The sequence below is a fragment of the Lepisosteus oculatus genome, chromosome 1, assembly GCF_040954835.1.
Source record: "Lepisosteus oculatus isolate fLepOcu1 chromosome 1, fLepOcu1.hap2, whole genome shotgun sequence".
Taxonomy (NCBI): domain Eukaryota; kingdom Metazoa; phylum Chordata; class Actinopteri; order Semionotiformes; family Lepisosteidae; genus Lepisosteus; species Lepisosteus oculatus.
In genome coordinates, this window is record NC_090696.1 from 27,473,116 (window position 1) to 27,488,539 (window position 15,424).

Here is a 15,424-nt window from a genome sequence, read left to right on the forward strand (position 1 = left end):
AGTTTGCATTTTCAGCAGGTGATTGAAGGGGCTTATTCAAAGCCAAATTGCCTTGTCTCCTTTGTAACTTTTTACGTGTTTATGTTTTTTTTTCAAAGAAGAATTTGTTTGTTGCACACTGTACAAAGTGGTTCACTGCAAGTTTTTATTTTTTCATTTTTTCTGAAAAGGTTCCATAAAGTGAGATTTTTTTAAAGGAAGAAAAAACTATTTCATTAGTATGAGGAGCTGAAATCACAGAGAAAAAAAATGTTCCATTTGGATTTTCTCTAAAAGCTTTGAGATGTCTCCGTTTTCAAATCCAACTTCATTACTTCAGATCGCTTGGTAAATGGGGCCTGTTCAGTTGAGCAGGCCGTGGACTCTGCCATTGCGTAATTATTAACTTTACTGGGTTAAAAGTAGAAGCTGTACTACAGAACTCAAGCAGACATGCAGTGACTGTTAAAGTAACTTAAGCAGTTGAGGAAATGTATTAGAAAATCCATTTCAAATCATATCTATGGTTATCCAGTTTTGGTAAGTGTAGCTTGACCATGTTATGTCTTAGATATTATTAGGCTGTATGTTTAAATATGGGCCAAAGGAAATATCCCGCGACAATTTTAAGAATATTGAATGTTCTTTTTATCCACACAGCAGGGTGGTTTTATTTCTGCCTCATGTGAACAGAATGAACAGGATGCTGGCTGATAGTGTCCATTGACAGTCCACACTAAACTAGAACTTTTTTCAAAATGTGTGATTTGAAAAAGAGTATCAATGTGAGCTAGTGTGTAAATGATAGGTGGTTCTTGCAAAACTATATAAATAACTGAATTATGTGCATCACCCCTGAATCAGTAGCTATGATTTCAAAAAAAGTTTCAAAAGAAACAGCTCAACAAAGACTACATTTACGTTAAAAGCACAGAATTCAGATGTAGCTTTTACAGGAAACATCAAAACTACATAAGATAAGAGAATGTTTTTTGATAGATTTGACAGCTGTGATTTTAGCTTTTATATTCTTTATTGCTCAGAAAAAGCCAAACTAGTGATCCATTCAGTCAATGAATGTATACGTTCAGCTCATAGTTAAATATAATTTCCTAAATTTATCTGCCACTAGCGATTACAGATCATTTTGGATCATGCCTTTGTTGTGGAGTCTGCCATGGCTGAGAGGATATTAAATGTTCACTAAACAGAATTTCAATGTGAAGAACAACGCACTCACTTAAGGTCAGATAATGAACAGGTAATTATCCTCATTTTAGCAATTAATATGATTAATTAAAAGTGTGTTGATTTAATTCATACTTCTACTCATTTTTAAAACTCATGTTAATATGCAGGTAGTTTCTATTAAGAGAAAATAAGGCTTCTAGGCATTTACATTTCAGAACACTATCATATTAGTTTATCACTGACTGAATTTTATTTACTGTTGCTAAAACATGTGTTAATATTCTATTTTCTCACTTTCATGGGGATATATGATATGCAGAATCAAAATGCCATTCGTTGAGTGTCAGCTTTCTGTAAAGACCAATTACTTTATAAAATTAATTTGTCAATTTACAAGCCAGAATTTGTTCATATCCTGATTTTGGAAAGTAAATATGGTTACAAAAAATAGCTGCTATTGAAAATGTATATACTGTATGTATGCTCTGGGCTTTTTTATCGCCTATACTCTTAAAGCACAAAAATCCTCAGACAAATACTAAAAAGATGTGCCAATGGGGAAGATATATTAAAAAGAGTGTGTTTATGCTTTCTACAGAACGTTTTTTCTATCAATTAATTGGTTTTGTTTCATAGAAATTAACAAACCGTGTCATATTTGAATAAGTTTTGTCAAAAGGATCCTTCTAAACAACATTTTAGAATTTTAGATCAGTTTTCCTGTCACTTTTATCTAAAGCAAATTGCCTCTGTACTCTTAAAGAGCATTTTTCCTCATCAATCTGAATGAAGTACATCACTCAAGGACACAGCAGAAATGCCTTTTCCCTGTTATGACCCCTCTTCCTTCAAGTTCTGGAAGACAGAGTTAGACACTTTTCACATCTCCCAGCATACCTCTTTCCTTCAGGTTCTGTGCTCCTGTGCAGTCAGGAAATCCCAGCACAGCCAGTCCTGGTAGCTACTGGTGCAAAACCAATCAGCGTGGCCTTTGTCCTGGCAACATTCTCAAAGTCATACCAATTTAGAGGCAAATGCAAGAAAGGTCAGGGTGCACTTGTGCTGTCAAACTGGAATGAAGTCATTTTGCTATAGGAAAAGACCTGAAATGATCTCAATTAGTCTTTAGTGCTGGAATTGACAGTGTCAAGAATATCAGGACATATAATGCTGAAGCAACTAGACAGGCATGTGATAGTACAGTGGCAGACTTTTTCAGAGTAGCTTTAACAGCTGTCTTGTGATTTACAAAAATTGGTGATAGCAAATAGGAAACCTCTGTATCTATGCTCTGACCTTGATCTATGCTGTTATACTGACATGGATGAATGAACTGAACCTTTTTAGTCTTGAACAGAAATGACTGTGAGGTGCCTTGATAAAAATAACTTAGATCATCAATAGCATTGACAAAGTCAATGCAATGAAATACTTCAAAGTGTACAGGGAAACATGAACCAGAGGACACAAGTGGAAACTATCTGGAAGTGCATTTAAAACTGAGAAAGGGCTGTATTTCTTTACCCAAAGGGCAGTGGGAGTTTGGAACAAACTACTCAGCAGTGGGGTTGATACTTTGGCTTCCTTCAAGAAATGACTGGATGAGATCCTTGGGTCAATAAACTACTAACTATCAAATGGGCCAGACTGACTGAATGGCCTCCTTTCATTTGTCACCTTTCTTACTGTATGTTCTTCTATTCTTATCTCTTATCTCTTTAACTGAACAAAGTAAGACATCACTTCAAAATGCTCTTTATTGATAAATAAATGATGAATGTCCTTTAAAACATCATTTTAAACTGAATTCAGTTCTGGTTTTAGACATCAAATGCTAAACCAAGAGTGCACTAAACGTGAATGTTGCTTTACTGCAGTATATTTACCTTTTAGAGTTTGATTGATTGGTCCTCTCAGCATTTTGGAAAAATTGCTCGCCTGATTAAAGTTAATCTGCAGATATTTGAGGACAGAGTTTCCTATCTACCATGATTTATTACACTACTCAGTGCCATCTTGCAAATTAATATACAGTATAGTAGTTTTATCAAATTTAACCTCTTAAAAGCAGCTACTGTTTTGGAGCACAAGCTGAAAGTATCCACCTTTTGATCTGTGCACATTTTCAGTTATATATGATTAAACAATGTCTGCCTGATGGTTGCCCTTTTTATGATTGCCACATCATGTTACATTATTTACACCTTATTTATGTGTTCTTTCTTTTCACAGCTTAATTTTCTGTGCAATAATGATGTCAACCTCTTAATCCAATCAGCTTAATAAATGACAATTTGTTCTCAGTTGTCTTAATTTAATCATTCATTTTAAAAATGAATATTTACAAATTAGTCAAAAAATATAAATCTGTATTTATCGGAACAATTACAGTATATGCACTACTGTATATAGATACTATTCGGGAGTACCCCAGCAGTGGATTCTGTCTAGTTTTAGCAGGGTTTCTAAAAGAACTAGTGGTTTGTTGTCTCATTTACAGGGATTCCAGCGAGTATTTGAAAAACTTGGTAAGCAGATTATCACTAGGGCCTCTTACTGTTCAGTTTCCTGGGGTTCCAGGTGACACAGCCACATTTCTGGGTCACAGAGTTAATTGAGCCTGCACAGAGCCCTGCCCTCAAGCTGCTGAGGCAGTCTGGGCTTGTGACAGCAGTATGACACCTGTAACTTCTCTGGGCTGTGCTGTCCCAGCCACTGCCTCCATTAGAGCCACCCCTCACACTCTTAATCATCAGGCCTCTCACAACTGACGCTCAGGAATTAAGATCTATTAGTGCTGTACGGTAATGTAGGAGGCTTTTTTTTTTTAAAGAAAACTCAGACCACCTAACTCTTTCAGCATGTGACTCATTAAGTCTCAGCTCAAGTCTCTTTCCATCTAGTATGGAACTCATTCTCCGGTTCAGAGGTGAAAAGTGTTACACTTAAAACATCCAAAGAGCCCATGACTGCCTGGGTGGTGCTTAATACAAGGAAATTAAACCTTGTACAGTTTGAAGAGTTTGTCTTTGAAAATGCCTAGAAATCAACACCTATATCATCTTGCCTTTTTTGTTTTGTTTATATTTTCTTCCTTTATTTAGAGTGTAAGAACTTCAAAATCAAAACTCAAAAAATAAACAAGAAATGTGTATTTCCAATGGCAAGTAACATAATTGCTCTTTCAGCTTCACTAAACAATCAATTCTGAAAAGCAAACAAAAGCAAGTTTGTTGATGCTGCGAGAAAATATTTGTTGCGTTACAAATCATTGTGTGAGATCAGATGTGTTCTAAAAATTGTGCTGTTTGAGTGGGATAAGAAAATGTGTTATAACAGTTTACTCACTTTAGATATGTGTGGCCTGCTCTTTTGGCCTAGCAGAGTTGTCTGCTGTCTAGGGAGCAGTGCTATATATGAATTTAAACCTGTAGTCAGCTGCGATAAAATCCCAGCAGGGGCAAATTAGAGGGTCATACATTACATAGAGCACTTTTCTTTTTAAGATATGTTTTTAAATTTGCTTTCAGCTCTTAAAAGGACACATGGGATTTGTAACTGATATCCACATTGTACCAGTTTCTGTTTTTTTTTTTAACTGCTCTCTTCAAGTAGTGTTGCATGAAATGTAAGCTCTTGGACCTCTGCAGAAGAAAAATAAAATCTGTTGGAGTGAAATACTGGGTCACTCCCATCCGTGATCACTTATTAAGAGCTGTAAAATTAAGGAAACCAAGTTGAGGAGAGGCTGCTTAAAGATGACAGAAATCATACCCAGAAAGTTTGGTATTTTGGAAATTCAGGGCTGCGAGCACAAACATGTTGACCACAAGTCTAAACAAGCATGCAGATCAATTAAAGTAATCAATCAGACTGGAGATTTAGAGCTTCAGTAGTCAGCATTCCTTCAGGTACAGGGCTGGGATCCACTAGTGAAGAGGTTCAACTAAGAAACTGCATCCAAGATGCAATGGATCAAGTAGAGGTTAACGGTAATGCTGAGAAGTAAAAAGAAGAAAAAACAGTGTTTCGGTGGTGACGCCTTCTTTATTAATGTGCTGGTGTTCACACAGTACTGTTCATACTGTAGTATCGACCTGAATTAAGACCTTATATAAATGTATCTTCTTCTATATATTTCCATGTTATATTGTTTCATGAAGTATAAAATACATAAAAACTAAATTGAAAAAAAGTGTCTCAATGCGTGAAAACAACCAGTGTGCCCTTTGAAACTGTATTGGTCATGCTCATGTTGTAAAAGATCTCTGGATGTTTTCCCATGAGTTTCTGTTTCACCATACAGGGGGTAACAAGCTGAAGAACCAGCCATTCCGACTCAACTGGGCTTGGATTTCTTTGGAGAGGGAGTTCTACCTGGTGGATGAGGACTCCAAATTTCTGGACATTACCTTGAAACGCAGAGGATACTTAGGAGAGACATCTTTTGTCAGTGAGTGTCCATTAGCATGGATTACACAAAACAGCTTCAGGATCTCCAGTGTTTCCTTTCCTATTTCCTCTTGTTTGTTTTGTGTGTTTTCATGGGTTATGGATGTTGCTCCTATCTTTTCAAGTTTATTTCCTTTTTTTTAATGGCACAACCCTGGAATTCAAGTGAAATTAAATGAAATGGTTATTTTTTGGGAATCCTATAAAGATCAGAATCTACTAAATATACAGGTATACTAAATATACTAAATATGCAAACTACTTAAAGCAGGAGGAAGTTGTTGGATGGTCAGTACAAGAGTTCTAGTTTTTGTCCCTTGATTTACAGTATTCTCCTCACAATATTAAGGTACCTATAAGAAATATTTCTGAGTAAATGCATAAAAAACCCCAAGACCATTGTTGAAGTAGTGTTATAAATATTAGCATTTTAACCCTGGGTAGGAGTGGTGACAAAATGACAATATTTTCTACTTCAGCCCAATTTTTGTTACCAAAAAAGGACTAATTTAAAAGTAGTCTCAGCTTCTTCCCACAATGAAAAATCCAAAGAGGCAAGATAAGAGTGACTTAAATTGTTTGAATATCAGACTCATGGCGTTGTCTACACTACGCTGGTTTTTCTTCATGTGTCTGAATAGGAATTTATCCTTAAAGACTTGATTAAGGACAAAAAGACACTCAATCAAACTTTCATCGAAGAGTCTTGAACTCTTGTACATATACAATGCACGCCTTGCATGCCCCACAACAAGGCCTCAGACATTCAAAAGTTCTTATCATATCTGCCCTTCAGAGAAACTGATTTGTCACAGTTGTGTGTTGCTTGCCTGATGGCTTCTACCAGTTAAAAGTTCATTTGATTCCAGGAGTAGATAATGCAGTTTACAGAGGTCAGCCAAAGCAAAATCAAGCACATAATTCCTTTTTCTTCAAGCAGTATATATTTTTTCAGAATTTTAGCAAGGTAGAGCCTAACTCACATTTGGACAGGTGACCGAACAAAAAATATATATGAACAAGTAATAGGTTTATTCCATGCTGAAAAAAAGAAGAAAGAGAACACAACGTTTCGGCCGTGGAGCCTTCTTCAGGTGTCAAGGCTGTCAAGGCTCCACGGCCGAAACGTTGTGTTCTCTTTCTTCTTTTTTTCAGCATGGAATAAACCTATTACTTGTTCCTTTGCAGCCTACGCATGCTGACGCAGCTACCCACCTGAAAAAAAATATATTTCTTAATTCTGTCAAAGAATAATAGAAAACAATGCCCAATTATCAAATTGTTGATTTAAACAGCTTGACGAATTAATGTGTTAAAGACTGAAGGCTTTTGTTTTAAGTGAGTCAGTTTACTGCCAGCGGGCAGCCTTGAACACCAACCCAACCACACCATTCTACTGAAGAGCTGAGCTTCTGCCTGCCATGTGTCCTAGAGAAGAAATTGGTGCTAAAATTATATTGTCCTTGAAATAGATAAATTACAGAACAAAGGTTCTTTATTTTAACCTCGGGGAGGTAAACTGACACACTGGCCTTCAGTACCAAATAACCCTTTATAAAGAAACATGCTTTCCGGTTTCTGCTTTGAAATTCTTTAGTCAATTTCAAATAAAAATAAAACATACTTTAGGATAAAATTAAATTGTTCTTATGTTTCAGATACTATATACTGCATATATCCTTTCCATTTCGGTCGAAGACCCACTTTACTGAGTGCACAATAAAATTATTATTACTAACACTAACAGCCTGAGATATGATTCCTTCTCAGTGCGTTGTAACACTTAGTCTCTTTGTTTTTAGAAAAAAAATGCTCTGATCCTCTTAAGCAAGTTTATTCACTAATATTTCTGTTATATAAACTGCTGCTAAAGCACCTAGAATTAAAAATAACTACATATTTTTTATGTTTAACACCTCAGTGCAAAGGAAGGATATTTCTTCCTTCAGCACTGAAAAATATCGCTCATCTGTCGGTGATCTTATTCTATTCTCAGTAAAACTGCTTTCAGTGATCATGTTTTTTTTTGTCAAATAAGGTATTGGCACAAAGGATGGCACTGCAGAGAAGGACAAGGATTTCAGGGGGAAAGCCCAGAAGCAGGTGCAGTTTAACCCTGGTCAGAGCTCGGCCACGTGGCGAGTCAAAATCCTCACCGACCAGGAGTATGAGACGTCGGAAACCTTTCAGATTGTCCTGTCCGATCCTGTCATGGCAGTTCTGGAGTTCCCCGAAGCCGCCACTGTGGAGATTGTGGATCCTGGCGATGGTACTGCAGTCAACTTTGTCACTAACTGAGATATTATATACTGAACATTGTAGCCTACTTGCAGGGTAATGTACTGTATGTCTCATCCACATCCACATCATTGTACATGTCCTCAGATAAAAGGTTCCTGTGATCACACAGAAACTCTAGATTTGTATATGCATGTCCCAGTGCAAACAGTGATTTCTACAATGCATGGAAGACTTCAAATGGATAATAAAAGTCAGAAAGAGGATTGCATCTTACATTTTAAACTATTGAATACATTTTAATTATTGAGCACATTATACATGCTTTTGAAAAATCCTGTTCCCGAGCACGTGTGAGCTCTTATCTGCTAAAGACAGATTAAAGACACTACTGTGATGTAAAGTCTTCTTGCTCCGCCATGGCCCTTCAGAGTTTGTATGTCACAGCATGAGCAGGAGCAACAAACTGCTTTCAATAGATAATCTGAGGGATTTTTTTTTGCATTATTTGTGTTCAGAATTGCATTCCCATGCTTTTTAGAAGTCCTTCACAACCCATTGAAGTAAGAATGTTAAAATAGGCCTGAATGCTTCTGAATGAAACTGCAATCTCCTGTGCTCTGCCTGTGTTTCTCCAGTACATCTCTGATTAGGCCTGGATGTAGTTTGATCTTTTTGTTCTCTTTAGCAGAAAATACAATTCCTGGACCTCCGTTTAGTTAGAGCTAGTTCATTTTGGTCAATCCTCTAATTCTTGTTTTTCAAACCTTTTTTATGGCTCGAGCAGGTTGAGACTTGTTTTGTAGCAGCAAAAAGATCTGAAAAGCTTTCCTACCTGCCTAATGTGTCAGTGTTAATCCTGGGGCTCGAGTTCATCAGCTAACAACCAGGATGTGCACAGCATGCTCCTCATTCCTCCACTGTGACCTGTTTTGTCAGTACCTGAATGTGAATAAAAACCCATCTCTCAGGTCTCACTCACAAAGATGTCTGAATCTATCATCTCACTTCACACTGGTTTGTTTTGGGATGTACTTATGTTTTTGGTATTATTGCTGGTTTGCTCCATCTGGTCTTAGATGCAAATTACACGTGCAAGAAATATTCCAAATGGCACTTGGCATTTAAAATCTGTTAGATACTATAGTAGCCTTTCTTTATGTTCTACAGAATCCACTGTCTTCATCCCTCAGTCAGAATATAAGATTGAAGAGGACATTGGTGAGCTGTTGATTCCAGTCAGGAGGTCTGGAGATGTCAGTCAAGAGCTGATGGTCATCTGCTCTACGCAGCAAGGTGAGACAGCAGCTGACATATTGTTTGGTCACAGCTAGACTTTGAAAAGCAAAGTACTAAATAAATATTGACACACCGGTGCTGTCTAAACTCAACTTCATAGACAAAGAGGAAGAATTAGTCGGCCTGGCCAAATAGCCTGCGGTAGGTCTCATCTTCTTCTATTTGTGTTTTCCAGAAGTAAAAACTCCAAAGTAAGCAAGAGTTCAGAGAATGAAGAAAGTCACAGTTTAAATTTTGTCAGTGCGATGCTGATGGCAGTTAGCAGGAATATGCTGTGCCCTGCAGTTTAAAGAGTACATCCATAAACATTGATTTACATCTGCTATTGCCATTGTATGGTACAGGTGACAGCAACACTGTGAGTGGAAAGATTACCTGATATAATTTTGAGTGTTTTGAAAGGACTTGTGCGCTTGCAGCTAGATTTTATTCTCTTTCTCCGTGTACCCGGGTCATAACACTGTCTTCAAATGGATAATAACACTGTCACCTCTCTTACTGCTCCTGTGTTGTACTTAATTATAAAACCCCCTTTTAAATATATTGCCAGCCCACAAAAGCAAAACTAACAGTTTCTGCACATTGCTAGTTTGGTAATACAATGTAACTATAGTACCCTGTTTTAACCCTGGTGAAGCACAGTACCTTTTCTCCAATCAACAAATACAAATTCAGCAAGGAAGGGCAGTCAGATTGCACCTGCCTATACTGGAGGTGGGGCCCCTGATTTTCTGGTGCCCAGTTTTGGCAAGTTAACTTTTAAGGGATGTCAGCTCTTTACATGAGACACTGAATGTTAGGGATTAATTCTGCCATCAGCAGAGATGTCTTGGGCTGTATTCTACATTTTGGAAAGATTGTTCAAGTGTTCATTGGTAGATCTCTTGATCGGCTTTGGTGTGCTGTATCAGCACAAATTGTTAATGCATTGTTAGTATATATCATTAAACAAACGGCTTCATGATAAGTGCACTGTTAACACTGTTACCTCTAAGCATTAGGGTCCTGACTTCAGTTCTGCCCCAGGGTGCTTTCTGTGGGGAGTTCTCTCTCATATTCATTAGGATTTCTTCCAGGTGCCCACGGCAACCATAGGCTCCTGGTTGCTGCAAACATATCAGGAATAAGTGGCTTTCTGGTAACGGATAGGTGTATATTAAGTCATCTGTGCCTTTAAATTTACAAATATAAAATAAAAGTATAATAATTAATAATCCTTATACTGTACTTATACAGCATAACAGTGGTAACAGAACCATACCACTATAACATACCACTGTTACAGCAAACGTAGCAGTGATATGTGAAATTCCCTCCTATTATTCTGGGTTTTTACTGATACCCATGTCATCTAAATACATGAAAAAAAGTTGTATTTTTGTAAATTTTGTGCTGCTACATTTGATTTTGACACTTGAACAGATTGTTATCCTTCAGGACCTAAATGGTTGAAAGTAGTTCCTCTCGCCCTGCTGTAAATGTTCTTGTGTACAGTACAGTCTGTAGATTGTAGTCCCTCACTGTGGCTTCCTTCAGGCAGCGCCTTGGGCACCGTTCCCAGCACTGTGCTGTCGTACTCCGACTACATCAGCCGCCCTGAGGACCACACCAGCGTGCTGCGCTTTGACAAGGACGAGCGCGAGAAGCCCTGCCGTGTGATCATCATAGACGACTCTCTGTACGAGGAGGAGGAGGCCTTCAACGTCACCCTCAGTATGCCCATGGGTGGGCAGGTGGGCCTTCAATACCCCAGCACCAGGGTGGTCATCCTGGCAGACAGCGACGACGGTGAGTAAGACACAGCCGCTCAGGTACTGGTGGCTTTTATTTTCCAGTCTTTCTAGCATTTTCCTAGAAAGACTTGTAGAGAATATTGGTAGATGAGCAGCATAGTATTGCTTCTGTTGTTTAATTAGGTGTATTTTGGATCTATTGTATATCTGGTATGTCTATATACAGGATTAGTCAAAATGCTGTCGACAACTTTGACAGTTTATTACAGATTAATTACATGGGTTACTGTGTCAAAAAAGCTTTAAAACGAAAGCATACATATCAAACTTTCTAACAGTTAAAGTACCTTACAATCCTTCACCATCTGTGGAGAAGAAAACAAAACTTTAGTAAAATAATGCTCAAAATGCTCAGAAAATTAGGGACCTGGGTTAGCCTGCTAGCTTTGTTTTTTGTTTTTTCATTTGTCTTGATCACATACTGTACATCCAAGATTTCGAGCACTGTTTTCCAGTGCAGGTGGCTGGCTAGTCCCGGCCACCTGTGCTATTTTATCTTGTGACCATCTGAGGTTCACAGCTGAGGCTGCTCGAGTTATATCTGGGGCTTCAGGAATGATGGCAGCTGCGAGGCGCCCGTTTCTCCTGTGATCCTCCAGGCTTCCGGTGTGACTCGGGTCCTGCACTCCTTGAAAAGCATTTCGGACTGGAGGTCCGCTGGCAGACGGCGGGCCGTGTGGTGCAGCGCTGTTAACACAAAAACAAAAATATCTCGCTGGATTCTTTAAGTGTGAACTCTGACCTTCTTAACTCATGTCTTCCTGCTGAGACAACTGAGAAGGAGTCTGCTAGCCAAAGGATGACGCCTCGACAGGCATACTGTACAGTATGCCATTTTCCATAATACTCCAACATGTTATGCCACGTATTTTGCCTGTCCTCACCTGTTTTATATTTCTGAAGTTATCATTCACAAAATGACACTTGCATTTAACTGTTTAAGTGTTACATTTATGAAAATTTGCTGAATGCAGAATGCCTTTCTGTAAGCTCAAGTGATTTGCCAAATCATTTGTGATTGGTTTTACAGGAGCTTATCAAATAGAAGTCCATTATGCCTTTGCCCTTCTCAATTTTCATTTCAGGAGGCTCTTTGGATGTGAAGAGCTTGACATTATTATAAGTGCATTTTGTATTTCCTCAATTTAAAAGCCCTCTGGGCACGATTTATTGACTGCTGTTCAGGTTATATGAAGAGTAAAGAGGACAGAATGACTAAGTCTCATTAATTAAGGGTTGTGAACTTTTTTTGTGCCACACTATTGAATGAACAGGCCATACCTCATTCTCCTTCTAAAACAGGATGAAGGAATGAAAGAGGATTAAGCCTAACCGTTATTCAGGAAGCATTTTATGAAGAGTTTTCAACTTTCAGAATAATGAAACAGATCTACTTAACAGATTAGCTGTTTTACAAATCTCACCGTCCTCCTGAAATACAAGATCCAAAATGCCTAAATACAACAGGTACTCACATGAACAAATAAAAGCAGAGAGCCTGTATTAAAGTAACAGCTTTACCTTAAAAAGAATTACTACATTTCAGAATAGTTTAAAAATGCACTTTCTCTATCCTTGTTCACAGTGCAATAGTTCACATATGAACCTTCAACGTTGCAAAATGTATAATTTTACAATCCTTAGACCCGTCTCCTTCTTCAGAATGTATTCAAACAAATGAAACAACATTTGGCTTCTTTACAAAATTTTCCTTTTACAAAACAGGTACTTATTATCTTCAAAGGTTTCTACGCTGCTAGAAACAGTTGCTTCATATATCCTAGTTTGACCTTCATTTGCTATAGTTTTTGTTCCTACAGGTATTGGTTTGTGTGTTGATATACTGTACTGTACAGACAGTAAACTGTATAAATTACTAATCCTTAGCATGAATTAAAGGAGACTTAAATTCATACTATGTTAACTAACCATGTGGTAATTATTATAGTACATAGTGTAGTGGTGAACATTTGCTGACCTCACTTACATTGGACTTCAGATGGGTCAGTAGAAACAGGATTGGGTCAAATGATTTATTCTTAGAAAATAGTACTCCTTACTTAGACTCTCCAGCAAAAGTCATTTCTCTAAAGTACTTCCTGTGGCTGTTCCTAAAATATATGCTTTCAGCTGTATTTGTTATGGGGGATTTAACTTTGCACTAGACTCTTTGAAGTTTTGTTTCATGGAGTATCTGCCCTGTGATGTTTGCCCTTCATCTCTAGATGAAAAATCCTTAATTGGGATGCTCTTCGAGGTGTGTCTCGTGTAGAATGTGTGGGGTTGAGTGTAGGGGATTTTTCTTCTAGTGCTTATAATTAAGAAAAATGTATTAAAATAATTATTCTTTTCTGTTGAAACATTTTCCAAATAAGATTGAATTGGAGTGTGTCTCTTCTCTCTATACACAACAGATTTTTTCTCTTAGTGCTTTTTAAAAACTGTCTTTTGGATTTTATTAGTTTTTTTTTTTATTTTAGAAAGTGGGACAGTGGTTAGCATTGCACTACAATAGGGCACCTGGTTCAGTTCCAGACCTGGGGTGTTATCTGCTTGGAGTTTGTATGACATGCTGGCAGGTTAATTAACTTTGGGAAAAACTCGACCAGATATGGATATGTGTGTGTGTGTCTGTGTCTGCCCTGTGGTGGACTGGTGTCTCGTCCAGGGTGTAGCCTACCTTGCCTGTTGCTTGCTGGGATAGGCTCTGGCTCCCCTGCGACCCTGAATTGGATAAAGCTGTTACAAAATGGATGGACGAATGGAATTTGTCCAACATGCCCTAATGGGCTTCCAGAATGAAAGGCAACCGTTTTGTCTGTTTCTGAAAAGTTGGAGGATTGTATAGAGGAGGAAGAGCGAAGCAGTGTTTTTTATTTGATGTGGTGCCTGAGACAGTTGACAGATTACATCTTGTTTACTGATAAATACAACATGTAGGTTTTATCTAATTTTCAAAGTGTGTGGTGATCTTAAGCCTATGATTAGAAAGACAGCCTTAAAGAGTGCTTTGAGACCTCTTTGTTTGAAAACCCCAGGCATCCTAATTGAGTTGGAAATTTTTAAGGTAAAACCAAACTTTCAAGGTAGTTGTGCAACAGTCCACAGTCACAGACCCTTTCTTGTGAAAGATCACCTTCGTAAATTTGCATATAGTGCTATTTTTTTGCAGTTCTAGTATTTCTATACTACTTGCATTATATCTGTCATGCAGTGTTCTTTAGCATCATCCACTGTGCAGAAGAATACAGTGTCAGTTACAGTGAGCTTACCACAAAATATTTTAGAAACTATTTATAATATAGCTGATAGCTACAGTATGTCACAAATATTGTATTCTTGTATATACATTATTGCTGGAGAAAAAGACAACAACAAGCAACAGGTAGAAATATTAAGAGTAGGAAAAACCTTGAAAAAATAAAATAGATAAGACTTTATTGATCCTGAAGGGAAATTGATGAATTGTTGAATAAAATGGTTGAACACTGGCCTTAGTAGAATGCCCATATCTGATGGCCAGGAATTTGGGTTATAAAGTAGATCAGACTGCATTTTAAGATCACAGGACAGTTCCTGTAGGTCTTCAGTCCATGACTATGGGTCTATGCAACGAGTTTGAAACAGAAAAAAGAAGAAATCAATGAATGTCATATAACAAGTTCACAGACTACAGTTTGGTTTCTTTATTTGTGCAGTGTATGCTACACTTTAATCTATAATTAGTTTTCCGTTCATGTGAATTTGATACAAGGTGATGTCTGGTCATTGGCAACAATTTAGGAATTTCGCTAAGAAAAATTTGGATTTGCTACCATGAGACACTGGGGCCACTGCATTGTAAAGACTTGTTGAAAGGGCTGATAACAACTGGGAATGGAGTATGCACATGAGACTACCCCAAGTCAACTGAGACCAGAGTGCAGCACGGCAATATGACTCATGCTTTGTTAAGCGATTAGGTTGAGAAACGAAAAAATAAAACGATCGCTTTTGAAACAAATCAACTTGTTTTAAAACACTGGACAACTCTATTATTGTGTGCTGAATACCATGGTGAAAGGCAAGAAGGTGGGGGGGACTTTTTATTTCTTTAACATCAAAGGTAGGAAACGGTCCAGTGATGTAAGGAAAAGCGATCTCTCCAGAGGACTCCACCATTAATTCAGCAAGCTGTTTGTGCAGAATCTCATTACTCTTGTGTTGACTGCTCTGTTTAACCACTGAGTACACGTTTTCGAGCTGCTCAAGGGTTTAATTATTGTGGTCAAAGTCAGACAACCACTTATTTCTCAATTGACATATGTTTTGCTAGTAATGTTGAAACTATTGGCTCGCTAGAGAAATCATGCAACACTATTAATTTATACAAAATAATGTCAAAATGTGTACAGTACATTGTACAATCAGAAAGTTTATTTAATCATTTAACAAGCATTATGGTGTTCGAGATCATTTGGAAATAAACTTAA

The 15,424-nt window shown here is 37.6% G+C and overlaps 1 protein-coding gene across 1 annotated transcript in view; it reads left to right on the forward strand.

The window, feature by feature from the left end:
- Window positions 1-15,424, forward strand: part of frem3 (Fras1 related extracellular matrix 3) — a 64,311-nt gene that overhangs the window by 25,786 nt on the left and 23,101 nt on the right. The window contains exons 3-6 of the mRNA XM_006629552.3: window positions 5,477-5,623; window positions 7,661-7,891; window positions 9,031-9,156; window positions 10,696-10,947. Of these exons, the coding sequence (XP_006629615.2) occupies window positions 5,477-5,623; window positions 7,661-7,891; window positions 9,031-9,156; window positions 10,696-10,947 (756 nt within the window). The remainder of the gene's footprint in view (window positions 1-5,476; window positions 5,624-7,660; window positions 7,892-9,030; window positions 9,157-10,695; window positions 10,948-15,424) is intronic.